This window comes from Taudactylus pleione, unplaced genomic scaffold (genome assembly GCF_031769625.1).
Source record: "Taudactylus pleione unplaced genomic scaffold, aTauple2 ptg000434l, whole genome shotgun sequence".
NCBI classification, from domain to species: Eukaryota; Metazoa; Chordata; class Amphibia; order Anura; family Myobatrachidae; genus Taudactylus; species Taudactylus pleione.
The window spans coordinates 2331598-2348041 of NW_028284836.1; the positions used below are offsets into that span (position 1 = coordinate 2331598).

General features: G+C 51.8%; 1 protein-coding gene across 1 annotated transcript in view; it reads left to right on the top strand.

The window, feature by feature from the left end:
* Positions 1-16444, top strand: part of KIF13B (kinesin family member 13B) — a 210742-nt gene that overhangs the window by 100882 nt on the left and 93416 nt on the right. The window contains exons 18-21 of the mRNA XM_088447549.1: positions 363-525; positions 1461-1607; positions 2029-2178; positions 10476-10601. Coding sequence (XP_088303675.1) covers positions 363-525; positions 1461-1607; positions 2029-2178; positions 10476-10601 — 586 coding nt within the window. The remainder of the gene's footprint in view (positions 1-362; positions 526-1460; positions 1608-2028; positions 2179-10475; positions 10602-16444) is intronic.

Consider the following 16444-nt stretch of genomic DNA (forward strand, 5'->3'; position numbering starts at 1 on the left):
CCTTTGGTCAATTCCTGACCAGGCACCTATATGTGTGGAGTTTGTATGTTCTCCCTGTGTTTGCGTGGGTCTCCTCCGGGGTGCTCCGGTTTCCTCCCACACTCCAAAAACATACTGGTAGGTTAATTGGCTTCTGACTAAACTTAACCCTAGTGTGTGTGTGTGTCCATGTGTTAGGGGATATAGAGTGTAAGCTCACTGGGGCAGGGACTGATGTGACAGATATATTCTCTAGAAAGCTCTGCATAATATGTATGTTTTGTAGAAATTACTGTTAATAATAAAAAATGAAAGGAAAACACACTATTGATTATTTGTGACCTTCGTTGTGACCTCTGTCACGCCCTCTCCTGTTCTCCCAGGGAGGTGATGCTACACCACAGCCTGATTAAGCTCAGGGACCAGATCGCCAAGGCCAATCTGTATGTCCAGGAGGCCAATTTCGTTGTGGATGAGATGGACAAGAAGACAGAGTACAAAGTGACCTTGCAAATACCAGCATCCAGTCTGAATGCCAACAGGAAGGTGAGTCCGCCTGTCAGGCCCGTGTGGCACAGCTTTGGCCAACCCTATGAAGGGAGGCGCTGGAGCCACTGTATAAACACCTGTCCGGCCCGTGTGGCACAGCTTTGGCCAACCCTATGAAGGGAGGCGCTGGAGCCACTGTATAAACACCTGTCCGGCCCGTGTGGCACAGCTTTGGCCAACCCTATGAAGGGAGGCGCTGGAGCCACTGTATAAACACCTGTCCGGCCCGTGTGGCACAGCTTTGGCCAACCCTATGAAGGGAGGCGCTGGAGCCACTGTATAAACAGCTGCTCTCAGTGATTAGAGGCACTTATAAAGGCATTTCATCCTGTGTTTCGTGTTTAGTCCAATGTCAATATTAATGGCTTAATGAATACAAATCCTATTATTCTTATTGATCATCCCTTTTTCATGGTGGTACTAACACGTCTACCTGAAGATCTCACTGCTCAGTAGAGATGCCATTGTTTCCCTTCTTTTCCCTGTGATCTTGATAACCTTTTAGAGCAGGAGTTCCCAACCACGGTCCTCAAGGCACACTAACAGTCCAGGTTTTAAGGATAACCATAGTTGAGCACAGGTGACTTAATTAGTACCTCAGTTATTTTGATTTAACCATCTGTGCTTAAGCATGGATATCACTAAAACCTGGACTGTTAGTGTGCCTTGAGGACCGAGGTTGGGAATCACTGTTCTAGAGCGTCAATCTTTGCCTACACACACAGCAGGCTGACATTTAGCCATCTCAGCCACCACCTACGTGGATGCCAACTGTCCATGGTTCCTAAGGCTCCCCCCCTCGTGACATGGTCGCTCCGGTGTGTGTAGGTGGCCGAGGGCACTGTAAGAGCTGGCTCAGTGAGCATTGCTCCGCGGGTGCCATGTTTTATGTATCCAGAATCCCTTCTGCTCACTATGATTTGTCCCTACAGCGGGATGAGGTGCTCAGCGAGCCGGCTATCCAGGTGAGGAGAAAAGGGAAAGGCAAGCAGATCTGGTCCCTGGAGAAGCTGGAGAACCGTCTGGTGGACATACGAGACCTCTACCAGGAGTGGAAAGCTTGTGATGAGGACAATTTTGTAAGTTATGGGCCTATTCCCTGATTATACACGTACTGTATTGCTGGCCACCCTCCAGATCTTCAGTGGTTGTGGAGATCACCACCTCAACGTGGACCTGGTCACAAGAGAACTAAGGTGGCTCTTGCAGAATCCCCATCTGTCCATGAAGGATGTGTAGAATGTAGACCTCCAGGAGCCACTGGTACGGGCTTGTAAACTGGATCCACCAGTGACTATTTCTCAGGTGCTATTAGATCTATTTTATGCCGAATCGGTTTGTGCTGACGGTGAGGGGTAAGTAGGTAGTTTTTATAACTGCGGGGGGGGGTTTCTTCTGGTCACAATCGAAAAAGTTTATATCAGAAATCTGTAAAATGACATCTAGGAGGTATAACAGTGACACTGAGTAATAACGGCACGCGCTCCCTTGTCTCCGCAGGCGAGCCGGGAGTATTTCCGGCGAGCGGACCCTTTTTATGACGAGCAGGAGAATCACAGCCTCATCGGGGTGGCGAACGTCTTCCTGGAGTCGCTGTTCCACGACGTGAAGCTGCAGTACGCCGTCCCGATCATCAATCAGAAGGGCGAGGTTAGTCTATGCTTCACCCCCTGTATTCGTATATGTGGTTAGGGGTTGCAGACTTGCAGGCTGCCAGCATGGGAGGTGGCGGTCACATAAATAACATATATTGTAGTAGAACACTGATCACTTTGTGACAGGCAGTAATGTTTTTTTTAATCAGAAGTAAATAAAATGCAACATTTTCATACCTATTTTTATTTTAATACATATGGGGGGGGTTTAGGGATAGAGCACAGATCTATGGTCGGAGATTATCTTGGCTCAGCCACTGGCTTCTTCCAGACAAACGTGTTCCCTTCCGTTCAAGATAAATATTTCCTTCGGCTGAAGCGCCGATCCCTTCACCTGTCCCGTTACATAGGGGGTCAGTAATTAGGATTTCTACTTCAGGGTCCATAGGGGTCCACAGGGTGACCTTGGGGTATAGCTGGATCCTGGATCCTCGGGCACCACGGAGTTAAAGCTTTTAGCTGCTCCCAGGATGCACTTGGGTCCAACCTCCCCTATACCCCGCCCCCGAGCCACAGGCACCTCAGTTTTAGATGGTGCCCGGCCGGAGTCGGGTCACCCTGCGGGGTGGGCTGCAGGAGCAGCCCCCTAAAGCTTTTAATTTTTTTATTTAACTTAGTTAAATTTATTTATTTTTTACTATTAGTTTTTTCTCTAGAGCAGCAGCGCTGGGCTGTCTGTACAGACGCCCACGCTGCCGCTCCTTCTCCCTGCTGGCGCCGCGACGCCAGCACTGAACTGGGGATCGCGGCGGGGGAAGCCAGAGTCTGTACTAGCCGGACTCTGGTTTCCCCCGGGACTGCTGCCGGAAGACGCCGGGGAGATCAGGTAAGCCGCGCACCGCTGATTAGCGGCGGTGCGCGGGTTCCTTTTAAATGCAGTCCCATGCCCCCGGTCTAGGGGACAGACCGGGGGCGCTAGCGGTGGCGGCGGGCCCCCCCTCCAGCGGAGGCATACCCCGCCAGACCACTAGACCACCAGGGTTAATATCGCGGCAAGCGGGATGCCGGCAACCCGGGGGTTAATATGCTAGCCAGGGGAGGAAGCCTTCCCTGTCAGCGGCTCCTCCCCTCAGCTCAGCGCGCCTTTCAGCTCGGAGTCTGGCGTCGCTGAGCTGCAGCTACTCGGCCACTCCTCCTCTGAGGTCTCCAGCGGCCATTTTCTCTGTGGCAGCGTGGATACTCTCAGGGAGCACGCGGACCGGTCCCCCTGTGCACCTCTCCCCTGCAGAAGGACAGTGTACACAGCGCTATAGCCCTCCCAGACACTGAATCTGGGAGGTTGATTGTAGTGGAAAGGTGCAGTGAGTATATCTTCCTGCATGGTATGTGACTTTTGCTAGTGCTGCCTGTCTGTGTCTTTTTTCTACTTACTGTCAGCCTGTACCTATCCCTTTCCTTCTCCTACAAGCCCTACAGGTGTGCGGGGGAAGGGTGTTTCTACTGACCTCACCTATATAGATCACGTATTTGTGAGGTCCGTCACATACAGTTGTGTGCTACACGGTGCCATATTGTGGGCTGTTGTTCAGCACACTGGTGAGTGCGCACGTTTTCTTCCTAAGTCATGTCTGAGGAGGAGATTGAGCACTCCGGGGCTCCGGTATTGTTCTCCTGCAGGCGCTGTTCTGCAGGAGTGGATAGGGAGGATTTGTCACAGGACGGCCTGTGCGGACGGTGCCAGGCGGTCCCTGGTACGTCTAAACCTCCCATTTCGCAGGAGCCACCATGGGCGATGTTTTCCCAGGTGCTGGTGTCCATCGCGGACCGTCTGTCGGTCCCGACTGCCGCCCCTACTAGGGCGTTGCCCCAGCCTGCCATCCCCCATTCCCTGGGTGTCCCACAATTATTGCAGACTCCCCCGGGGTCTCAGCCTGTTGGTCCCTATGCGGGGTTGCCAATGTATATTCAGTCCACCCCTGTGGCACAGCCGGCTGTGGTGCCGTTTCAGGCTCCTGTGACAGCTCCTCCACCCTGGGTGGATGCGCTTTCCCACACTGTCCAAGATTTGGCGGCAGCATCTTCGGCTTTTCAGTCGATGTTGCGCAGTGACGTGCCCTCCAGGGCGTCTAAACGCTCAGTCATGGCACAGGCTGCGCATCTTTCGGATTCTGAGGGGTTCTCGGATGATGGTGAGGTACAGGATGACTCAGCCTCAGATGCCTCAGTCCAGGAGGTAGACACTAAGTCTTCCATCAATGTGCGGGCTCTGGTTAAGGCGGTGCGGGCTATTCTTCTGATTGAGGATGAGGCACCCGCTCCCAAGTCAAGGTATCCTAGTTTAAAAAAAGCTAAGGTTACTTCTACAGCGTTCCCCTTGTCTGATCAGTTGACTGATCACATGGCGGTGGCCTGGCAGACGCCCAGTAAGCGTTTCCCGGAAGCGCATTGTAAGAAATGGGAAACTCCGCCTGCAGTCGATTCCCATGTAACACGCCTCATCAGGAGTGCTACTTTGCCATTGCCGTCTATATCCTCGCTGAAGGATCCTACGGACAGGAAGGTGGAGACTTGTCTAAAGTCTATTTATTCTCTCTCAGGGGCTGTAGCCCGGCCGTCCATGGCCATCTCCTGGGTGGCCAAGGCCATTGAGGGGTGGGCCAACGCCTTGGAGGACACGTTTACGGATGAATCTCCGGACGTCCAGGGGGCGTTGTTAGGACAGATGAGAGATGCCGCCTCCTACATTGGAGAAGCATCTTTGGATGCTAGCCTGTTGACCTCTAGGGTTTCGGCGGCAGCAGTGTCTGCTCGTAGATCCTTGTGGTTGCGGTCTTGGAGAGCAGACGCGGATTCAAAGAAAGGCTTGGAGGCCTTACCTTTTAATGGGGAATTACTATTTGGTCCGGACCTGGACAAAATAGTAGATACCCTGGCAAAATCCAAGTCAGCCTTCCTCCCTTCAGCTACTACACCTGCTAAGGTCCGGAGCTCGGCGTTTCGTTCCTTTCGGGTTCAGGGCAAGGCAAAGGGTCAGTCCTTCCCGAGGCACTCCGCACCCAAGACCGCCTCAAAGCCAAAGAAGCAAGCCTGGAGTGCTAGGCGCCCTTCTTCTAAGCCAGAAGATAAGCCTTCTGCGTGATGGGACGGGCCTCCCTCTGGGGGACCCCAGAGTGGGAGGCCGACTTCTTCAATTCGCCCAGTGCTGGCACAATACCACCATGGATGCCTGGGTGCGAGAAGTGGTCTCCCAGGGGTACGCCCTGTCTTTTCGGCACAGGCCGCCTTGCCAGTTTTTTTGCACAAGTCCTTCTCAGGACAAAACCAAGGCCTTGCAGGTTCAGGAAGCCATAGAGGCCTTGCTGACGGCGGGGGCATTATACCCGTACCACAGTCTCAACGTGGGATGGGGTATTACTCTACGCTGTTTCTGGTGCAGAAACCCAATGGCTCTCATCGCCCCATCCTCAATTTTAAGTCCCTGAACAGGTTTCTCAGGGTTCCCAAATTCAGGATGGAAACTTTGCGTTCCATCATACTGGCGATGGAACCGGGGGATTATATGGTCTCCCTGGATATCCAGGACGCCTACCTCCATGTGCCTATAGCAACATCGCACCAACGGTTTCTGCGGTTTGCTATTCTCCACAACCACTACCAATTCAGGGCTCTACCCTTTGGTCTCTCCACGGCACCAAGGGTATTTACCAAGGTGATGGCGGTCATGGCGGCTCACCTTCGGAGCCAGGGGATACGGTTGCTACCGTATCTAGACGACCTCCTCTTGCTGGCAAGCTCCCCGGAGGTACTGATCCAGCATCTCCACCTGACGGTCGCTTGTCTACAGGCGCACGGCTGGTTGATCAACTGGAAGAAATCCTCCCTCATCCCATCACAACGGATGGTTCATTTGGGGGCCCTGCTGGACTCTCGTCAGCAACGGATTTTTCTGACTCCAGAGAAGGTCTCCTCCTTACAGCTGCGGATTCACAGTTGTCTGAGCAGTGGCAGAGTGTCGGTGCACTCAGCGATGAGAGTTTTGGGGTCCATGGTGTCGGCATTCGACATGGTGGAGTTTGCCCAGTTCCATTCCAGGCCCCTGCAGGGGCTGATTCTTTCAGAATGGAACGGATTGCCACACAGGATCCGCTCTCAGATGCTGGTGTTGTCCTCGGAGGTGCGTCTGTCCCTAGCCTGGTGGCTGCAGACAGCTCATCTCCTAGAGGGGCGCCCCTTTTGGATCCCGGAATGGGTTCTGCTCACGACAGATGCCAGTCTCCGGGGTTGGGGGGCGGTGACAGGCTCCTTGTCACTTCAGGGTCGTTGGTCGGCGGAGGAAGCGATTCTTCCCATCAACATCCTGGAACTGCGGGCAGTATACAGAGCCCTGCAGTCGTCCGGCACCGCTCTTCACGGAAGGGCCGTTCAGGTGCAGTCAGACAACGCCACCACGGTGGCGTACATCAATCACCAGGGAGGGACTCGCAGTCGAGCTGCGATGTCGGAGGTGTCCCGCGTCCTGGCTTGGGCGGAGCGCTATCTTCCAGCTCTCTCGGCAGTTTTCATCCCAGGAGTCCTCAATTGGGAGGCAGACTTCCTCAGCCGTTACGATGTGCATCCCGGGGAATGGTCGCTTCATCCAGAGGTATTCCAACTACTCGTGGACAAGTGGGGGCTGCCAGAGCTGGACCTGATGGCGTCCCGTTACAATCACAAGCTGCCTGTGTACGGGTCAAGGACAAGGGACGCAGGCGCAAGTCTGATAGACGCGCTGTCGGTGAAATGGCTGTTTCAACTGGCTTACTTGTTCCCTCCGATATCTCTGCTGCCTCGGGTCCTGCGCAAGTTCAAACAGGACGGAGGCACACTGATCCTGGTGGCCCCAGCGTGGCCCAGAAGGCCGTGGTACTCCGATCTGCGGAGCCTGTCCATCGACGCTCCGTACCTCCTACCTCAACGGCGGGACCTGTTGTCTCAGGGGCCCTGTCTTCACCCGGATCTGGGTCGACTATCTTTGACGGCGTGGCTCTTGAGACAGCCGTCCTGAAGTCTCGGGGCTTTTCTAGCTCCGTTATTACCACCATGCTGAGGGCGCGCAAGCCTGCTTCCGCGAGGATCTATCACAGAGTGTGGCACACTTACTTTCAGTGGTGCGAGGCCAGAAACTATGATCCCCAGGTGTTCCGAGTTTCGCGTATTCTGGCTTTCCTTCAGTCCGGTTTGGACTTAGGATTACGTCTTTCTTCACTGAAGGTACACGTGTCTGGTCTGTCGGTGTGGTTCCAGCGCAGGATCGCTGCTATGCCGGACGTACACACCTTTTTCCAGGGTGTTTTGAGAATCCAGCCTCCCTTTGTGCCACCTGTGGCCCCGTGGGATTTGGCGGTGGTTCTTAGGGCCTTACAGGGTCCTCCTTTTGAGCCCTTGGAGTCAGTGGAGCTCAAGTGGCTAACTTTTAAAACTGTTTTCCTCTTGGCAATTGCTTCTGCCAGGAGGGTTTCAGATTTGGGGGCGCTTTCTTGTCGTCCCCCTTTTCTGATTTTTCATCAGGACAGAGCGGTGCTTCGCACTCGTCCTGATTTCCTGCCTAAGGTGGTTTCCAGGTTCCACATTAATCAGGAAATTGTTGTACCAGCCTTTCAGTCACCTGATCTTTCGGCTGGGGAGACTTCCTTAGACGTTGTAAGGGCACTCCAGGTTTATGTGGACCGGACTAGTTCTGTGAGGAAGTCGGATTCTTTGTTTATCCTCTTTGGTTTTCACAAGAGGGGTTGGCCTGCCAACAAACAGACTCTAGCCCGTTGGCTTCATTCTGTTATTATTGAGGCTTATATGCAGGAGGGTTTACCTGTTCCAGCCTCGGTTAAGGCTCATTCCACTCGGTCCGTGGGGGTTTCTTGGGCTGCTAGCCGTGGCGCCTCTGCTGTTCAGCTCTGTAAGGCGGCCACCTGGTCTTCCATTCAGACCTTTTTGAGGTTCTATGCGTTTGACACCTTTGCCTCTCAGGATGCATCCTTTGGGCGCCGGGTTCTCCTATCAGCACAGGAGCGTCCCCGCCCTTAGTTGGACTGCTTTGGGACATCCCCAAGGTCACCCTGTGGACCCCTATGGACCCTGAAGTAGAAAACAAGAGATATGGTAAGAACTTACCTTTGTTATCTCTGTTTCTACGAAGTCCATAGGGTCCACAGGGCACCCGCCCTGACGCACCTGGCTTCATATGGGCTCTGTGACTGGTCACCGGTTTTCCGTCTCCCATTTCTGTGAGTATGGTTCTTGTGTGTTCCAGTCTTCCTTCTCTCTGTTTCGTCTCCTCCTCCGGCCTGGGCTGCTTACCAACTGAGGTGCCTGTGGCTCGGGGGCGGGCTATAGGGGAGGTTGGACCCAAGTGCATCCTGGGAGCAGCTAAAAGCTTTAACTCCGTGGTGCCCGAGGATCCAGGATCCAGCTATACCCCAAGGTCACCCTGTGGACCCTATGGACTTCGTAGAAACAGAGATAACAAAGGTAAGTTCTTACCATATCTCTTGTTTTTTCTGGGCATGTTATCAGATGTGAAATAATAAATATATCTATGTGGACATCTAAAATACTTTTAATGATATTACATAAGAGACTTCCACTGATGTCATTAAATGTCCTTGTAATATGAAATGATTAAGGACCTGCTGCACGATCACCTGGAGCATTATAGTTCCTCCCTTACCCCACGGCTGTAGCAGTATTCCCCACACTCCAGTTCTAGCCTCACAGCCCGGAAGAGGGTATAAAGTCGGGAGAGCCGGTGGACCTAATCCCGACAGCCGGCTTCCCGACTGTCATATCCCGGCAAGGGTCTAAAGACAGGCGTCGATATGCCGATGCCTGTCATTAGACATACGCCGGGAGCCCAACGCCCGGCATCCCGATCGAAGGGACGGCCGGGCGCGGATAGCCGCGTGTGGGGGAGGGTTGGGTGTAGGGTTCCCGGGGGGGACTTAGGGTTTGGCACCCCCCCGGGGGACTTAGGTTTAGGCAGTGGGGAAGGAGGGGGTTAGGTTTAGGCACTTAGAGGGGGGATTAGTGTTAGGCACTTGGGGGGGAAGGTTAGGGTTAGGCACCCCTAAGGGGGGGTTAGGGAGTAGAATTAGGTTAGAGAATACTTACCTTGGACGATCGGGATTTCCTCCTCTGCCGGTATGCCGCTGTCAGGATTCCAACCGCCGGGCAGTAAATCATGCCGACAGAGAACCATGGCCATATGACCCTGTAGATAGGGGGGGCAAATGAGAAGCAGTTAACCCAAACACTGTGGCTTCTGATTGGTCCGCCTCCAGAACGAACACTTAGCACTTTCGGCGATAATGTATCTTTGAAGACGGCTGTCTGGCTATGGATAGTGTGCGAGGGGCTCGCTCATACAGGCAGTGAGATATAGCTGGAGCGCATTTATTTAGCATATATGGCACAATACAACAATTCCCAAGATGGCTTTGCAGAGCGCACAGCAATAACCCCACGCCCCCATTTTATTACCCCAGTAGCGGAGCATACAAGGGACCTGATCCGCTACGGATTGCAACAGCGTATGCAGATCGGTCGGTGGTGCATACTGCGCACGCATCGCAGCGTGTGCGTGCGCAAGTCAGCATTGCGATCGCTCTCCGATCACTCACGCAGAAAGAAAGCCATCGCAAAGTGAGCGACGGAACGTCAGCGTTTGGGAGTGGTGACGGGGAGTGGTCGGAGAAACACAGGCGTGCCTGTCCGTTTAAACGCCATTGCCTGGGCGTGCATAAATTAGCCATTGCGACGGTATACGCAGCTTGTGTACTCGCTGCGTGCGAAGAGGTTAGCAATTTCTGAGTAAGGTCCGACCTGCTGTAACTGTGCGCGGGGGGCCGATATTACTCAATGTTTCCGATGTATACGCAGGATTACAAGGTATTACGGATGTGCGAAAGCGTTAGCGGGCGTCTCTGTGCTGGCTTCGGGTGTCTCTATAATAGCTTTGCGATTGCGGTCATTAGCATATTTTCGCTGCAGACCTGCGTGCGTAATGGCAGCTGGGATCGCAATAGTGATGAACAAACACTAAAGACCTAATAGTTCCATGGATCAGTTTTGTATATACAAGTCCATTCCTATGATTACGCTTAGGTTAGGTGTACTCTATTGCGTATATAATGGTATATGGATCAAAAGGCTTTGAGTCATCTGCTCAACATTGCGATGAGCATTTGTAGAGGACTGCAGAAGAGTCTTCACCTCCGCGAAGCATTATATACCCTCTGTATGTGTGATTAGCATGTTCTGCTGAGTGCAGGGAGATTGCGTGATGTCCGTTTATTTTCCTTTGCGCTCTCCGTCCCCCAGATTGCAGGTCGTCTCCATATAGAGGTCGTGCGAGTGAGCGGAGACATTGGAGAACGGATTGCTGGAGGAGAGGACAGTGATATCTCCAGTGACAGCAAACCTCAAGAGAACAAGCTGGTCTGCATGGTGAGTATGTACGAGGTTTGGCACACGCTGGTCTGCATGGTGAGTATGTACGAGGTTTGGCACACGCTGGTCTGCATGGTGAGTATGTACAAGGTTTGGCACACGCTGGTCTGCATGGTGAGTATGTACGAGGTTTGGCACACGCTGGTCTGCATGGTGAGTATGTACTAGGTTTGGCACACGCTGGTCTGCTTGGTGATTATGTACGAGGTTTGGCACACGCTGGTCTGCTTGGTGAGTATGTACGAGGTTTGGCACAAGCTGGTCTGCATGGTGAGTATGTACAAGGTTTGGCACAAGCTGGTCTGCATGGTGAGTATGTACAAGGTTTGGCACAAGCTGGTCTGCATGGTGAGTATGTACGAGGTTTGGTACACGCTGGTCTGCATGGTGAGTATGTACGAGGTTTGGCACACACTGGTCTGCATGGTGAGTATGTACGAGGTTTGGCTCAAGCTGGTCTGCATGGTGAGTATGTACAAGGTTTGGCACAAGCTGGTCTGCATGGTGAGTATGTACAAGGTTTGGCACAAGCTGGTCTGCATGGTGAGTATGTACGAGGTTTGGCACACGCTGGTCTGCATGGTGAGTATGTACGAGGTTTGGCACAAGCTGGTCTGCATGGTGAGTATGTACGAGGTTTGGCACAAGCTGGTCTGCATGGTGAGTATGTACAAGGTTTGGCACAAGCTGGTCTGCATGGTGAGTATGTACGAGGTTTGGCACACGCTGGTCTGCATGGTGAGTATGTACTAGGTTTGGCACACGCTGGTCTGCATGGTGAGTATGTACTAGGTTTGGCACACGCTGGTCTGCATGGTGAGTATGTACGAGGTTTGGCACACGCTGGTCTGCATGGTGAGTATGTACGAGGTTTGGCACACGCTGGTCTGCATGGTGAGTATGTACGAGGTTTGGCACAAGCTAGTCTGCATGGTGAGTATGTGCAAGGTTAGGCATATAATAATCTGCTTGGTGAGTATGTACAAGGCTTGGCACAAGCTGGTCTGCATGGTGAGTATGTACAAGGTTTGGCACAAGCTGGTCTGCATGGTGAGTATGTACAAGGTTTGGCACAAGCTGGTCTGCATGGTGAGTATGTACGAGGTTTGGCACAAGCTGGTCTGCATGGTGAGTATGTACGAGGTTTGGCACAAGCTAGTCTGCATGGTGAGTATGTACGAGGTTTGGCACAAGCTGGTCTGCATGGTGAGTATGTACAAGGTTTGGCACACGCTGGTCTGCATGATGAGTATGTACAAGGTTTGGCACAAGCTGGTCTGCATGGTGAGTATGTACAAGGTTTGGCACAAGCTGGTCTACATGGTGAGTACGTACGAGGTTTGGCATACGCTGGTTGCATGGTGAGTATGTACAAGGTTTGGCACAAGCTGGTCTGCATGGTGAGTATGTACAAGGTTTGGCACAAGCTGGTCTGCATGGTGAGTATGTACAAGGTTTGGCACAAGCTGGTCTGCATGGTGAGTATGTACAAGGTTTGGCACAAGCTGGTCTACATGGTGAGTACGTACGAGGTTTGGCATACGCTGGTTGCATGGTGAGTATGTACAAGGTTTGGCACAAGCTGGTCTGCATGGTGAGTATGTACAAGGTTTGGCACAAGCTGGTCTACATGGTGAGTACGTACGAGGTTTGGCATACGCTGGTTGCATGGTGAGTATGTACAAGGTTTGGCACAAGCTGGTCTGCATGGTGAGTATGTACGAGGTTTGGCACAAGCTGGTCTGCATGGTGAGTATGTACGAGGTTTGGCACACGCTGGTCTGCATGGTGAGTATGTACAAGGTTTGGCACAAGCTGGTCTGCATGGTGAGTATGTACGAGGTTTGGCACAAGCTGGTCTGCATGGTGAGTATGTACAAGGTTTGGCATAAAATAATCTGCATGGTGAGTATGTACAAGGTTTGGCACAAGCTGGTCTGCATGGTGAGTATGTACGAGGTTTGGCACAAGCTAGTCTGCATGGTGAGTATGTACGAGGTTTGGCACAAGCTAGTCTGCATGGTGAGTATGTACAAGGTTTGGCACAAGCTGGTCTGCATGGTGAGTATGTACAAGGTTTGGCACAAGCTGGTCTGCATGGTGAGTATGTACGAGGTTTGGCATAAAATAATCTGCATGGTAAGTATGTACAAGGTTTGGCACAAGCTAGTCTGCATGGTGAGTATGTACGAGGTTTGGCACACGCTGGTCTGCATGGTGAGTATGTACAAGGTTTGGCACACGCTGGTCTGCATGGTGAGTATGTACAAGGTTTGGCACAAGCTGGTCTGCATGGTGAGTATGTACGAGGTTTGGCATAAAATAATCTGCATGGTGAGTATGTACGAGGTTTGGCACAAGCTGGTCTGCATGGTGAGTATGTACAAGGTTTGGCACAAGCTGGTCTGCATGGTGAGTATGTACAAGGTTTGGCACACGCTGGTCTGCATGGTGAGTATGTGCAAGGTTTGGCATATAATAATCTGCTTGGTGAGTATTTACAAGGTTTGGCACAAGCTGGTCTGCATGGTGAGTATGTACAAGGTTTGGCACAAGCTGGTCTGCATGGTGAGTATGTACAAGGTTTGGCACAAGCTGGTCTGCATGGTGAGTATGTACGAGGTTTGGCACAAGCTAGTCTGCATGGTGAGTATGTGCAAGGTTTGGCATATAATAATCTGCTTGGTGAGTATGTACAAGGTTTGGCACAAGCTGGTCTGCATGGTGAGTATGTACAAGGTTTGGCACAAGCTGGTCTGCATGGTGAGTATGTACGAGGTTTGGCACAAGCTAGTCTGCATGGTGAGTATGTGCAAGGTTTGGCATATAATAATCTGCTTGGTGAGTATGTACAAGGTTTGGCACAAGCTGGTCTGCATGGTGAGTACGTACGAGGTTTGGCACAAGCTGGTCTGCATGGTGAGTATGTACAAGGTTTGGCACAAGCTAGTCTTCATGGTGAGTATGTACAAGGTTTGGCACAAGCTGGTCTGCATGGTGAGTATGTACGAGGTTTGGCACAAGCTGGTCTGCATGGTGAGTATGTTCGATGTTTGGCACATGCTGGTCTGCATGGTGAGTATGTACGAGGTTTGGCACACGCTGGTCTGCATGGTGAGTATGTACGAGGTTTGGCACACGCTGGTCTGCATGGTGAGTATGTACGAGGTTTGGCACACGCTGGTCTGCATGGTGAGTATGTACGAGGTTTGGCACAAGCTGGTCTTCATGGTGAGTATGTACGAGGTTTGGCACACGCTGGTCTGCATCGTGAGTATGTACAAGGTTTGGCACAAGCTGGTCTGCATGGTGAGTATGTACAAGGTTTGGCACACGCTGGTCTGCATGGTGAGTATGTACAAGGTTTGGTATAAACTAATCTGCATGGTGAGTATGTACAAGGTTTGGCACAAGCTGGTCTGCATGGTGAGTATGTACGAGGTTTGGCATATAATAATCTGCATGGTGAGTATGTACAAGGTTTGGCACAAGCTAGTCTGCATGGTGAGTATGTACAAGGTTTGGCACAAGCTGGTCTGCATGGTGAGTATGTACGAGGTTTGGCACACGCTGGTCTGCATGGTGAGAATGTATGAGGTTTGGCACAAGCTGGTCTGCATGGTGAGTATGTACAAGGTTTGGCATATAATAATCTGCATGGTGAGAATGTTCGAGGTTTGGCACAAGCTGGTCTGCATGGTGAGTATGTACGAGGTTTGGCACACGCTGGTCTGCATGGTGAGTATGTACGAGGTTTGGCACAAGCTGGTCTGGCACACGCTGGTCTGCATGGTGAGTATGTACGAGGTTTGGCACAAGCTGGTCTGCATGGTGAGTATGTACGAGGTTTGGCACACGCTGGTCTGCATGGTGAGTATGTACGAGGTTTGGCACACGCTGGTCTGCATGGTGAGTATGTACGAGGTTTGGCACACGCTGGTCTGCATGGTGAGTATGTACGAGGTTTGGCACAAGCTGGTCTGCATGGTGAGTATGTACGAGGTTTGGCACAAGCTGGTCTGCATGGTGAGTATGTACAAGGTTTGGCACAAGCTGGTCTGCATGGTGAGTATGTACAAGGTTTGGCACAAGCTGGTCTGCATGGTGAGTATGTACAAGGTTTGGCACAAGCTGGTCTGCATGGTGAGTATGTACGAGGTTTGGCACAAGCTAGTCTGCATGGTGAGTATGTGCAAGGTTTGGCATATAATAATCTGCTTGGTGAGTATGTACAAGGTTTGGCACAAGCTGGTCTGCATGGTGAGTATGTACAAGGTTTGGCACAAGCTGGTCTGCATGGTGAGTATGTACGAGGTTTGGCACAAGCTAGTCTGCATGGTGAGTATGTGCAAGGTTTGGCATATAATAATCTGCTTGGTGAGTATGTACAAGGTTTGGCACAAGCTGGGCTGCATGGTGAGTATGTACGAGGTTTGGCACAAGCTGGTCTGCATGGTGAGTATGTACAAGGTTTGGCACAAGCTAGTCTGCATGGTGAGTATGTACAAGGTTTGGCACAAGCTGGTCTGCATGGTGAGTATGTACGAGGTTTGGCACAAGCTGGTCTGCATGGTGAGTATGTTCGATGTTTGGCACATGCTGGTCTGCATGGTGAGTGTGTACGTTGGCACACAGGTTGTTGGTGCCTCTAAAACACCTCAGTGTATATGATATAACAACTTGCTTCCTATTCCCCTTATACTAAGCAAGTCATTTTCCCAATGTATAGGCATGAGTCTTGTATAATTACTGCTTTATTTGAGAAATTGCTGCACTGCTACCTTTACTTGGTGCAGCCTCTCCTGTAGAAATCGCAAGGATCTTATTTTTATAAACACTACTCTTTTCTGCTGGGGACTCTGCTACTTCCACTATATATCTCTCAGTCTGTGGCTTCCTGCTGCCTCCATTCCCCTCCCCACATCATGTCACTGCCCCTGTCACATGCAGCCCTGTCCTCACTAACACATCACTCATCTCCTGATATACTCTGTGCTGCTGGGGACCCTGCTCCTCCCACTATATAACTCTTAGTCTGTGGCTTCCTGCTGCCTCCATTCCCCTCCTCACTTCATGTCACTGCCCCCGTCACAGTAGGCTCTGTCTTTACTAACACATCACTCATCTCCTGATATATTCTGTGCTGCTGGGGACTCTGCTCCTCCCACTATATAACTCTCAGGCTGTGGCTTCCTGCTGCCTCATTCCCCTCCTCACATCATGTCACTGCCCCCGTCACATGCAGCCCTGTCCTCACTGACACATCACTCATCTCCTGATATATTCTGTGCTGCTGGGGACTCTGCTCCTCCCACTATATAACTCTCAGGCTGTGGCTTCCTGCTGCCTCATTCCCCTCCTCACATCATGTCACTGCCCCTGTCACATGCAGCTCTGTCTTTACTAACACATCACTCATCTCCTGATATACTCTGTGCTGCTGGGGGACCCTGCTCCTCCCCATTTATAGCTCTCAGTCTGTGGCTTCCTGCTGCCTCCATTCCCCTCCTCACATCATGTCACTGCCCCTGTCACATGCAGCCCTGTCCTCACTCATCTCCTGATATACTCTGTGCTGCTGGGGACCCTGCTCCTCCCACCATATAACACTCAGTCTGTGGTTTCCTGCTGCCTCCATTCCCCTCCTCACATCATGTCACTGCTCCTGTCACATGCAGCCCTGTACTCACTAACACATCACTCATCTCCTGATATACTCTGTGCTGCTGGGGGACCCTGCTCCTTCCTCTGTATAACTCTGTCTGTGGCTTTCTGCTTTCTAAATTTTCTTTTTCACATCCTGCAATACGTAGCTTTAATAGCCAGTGCTTATTGCACAA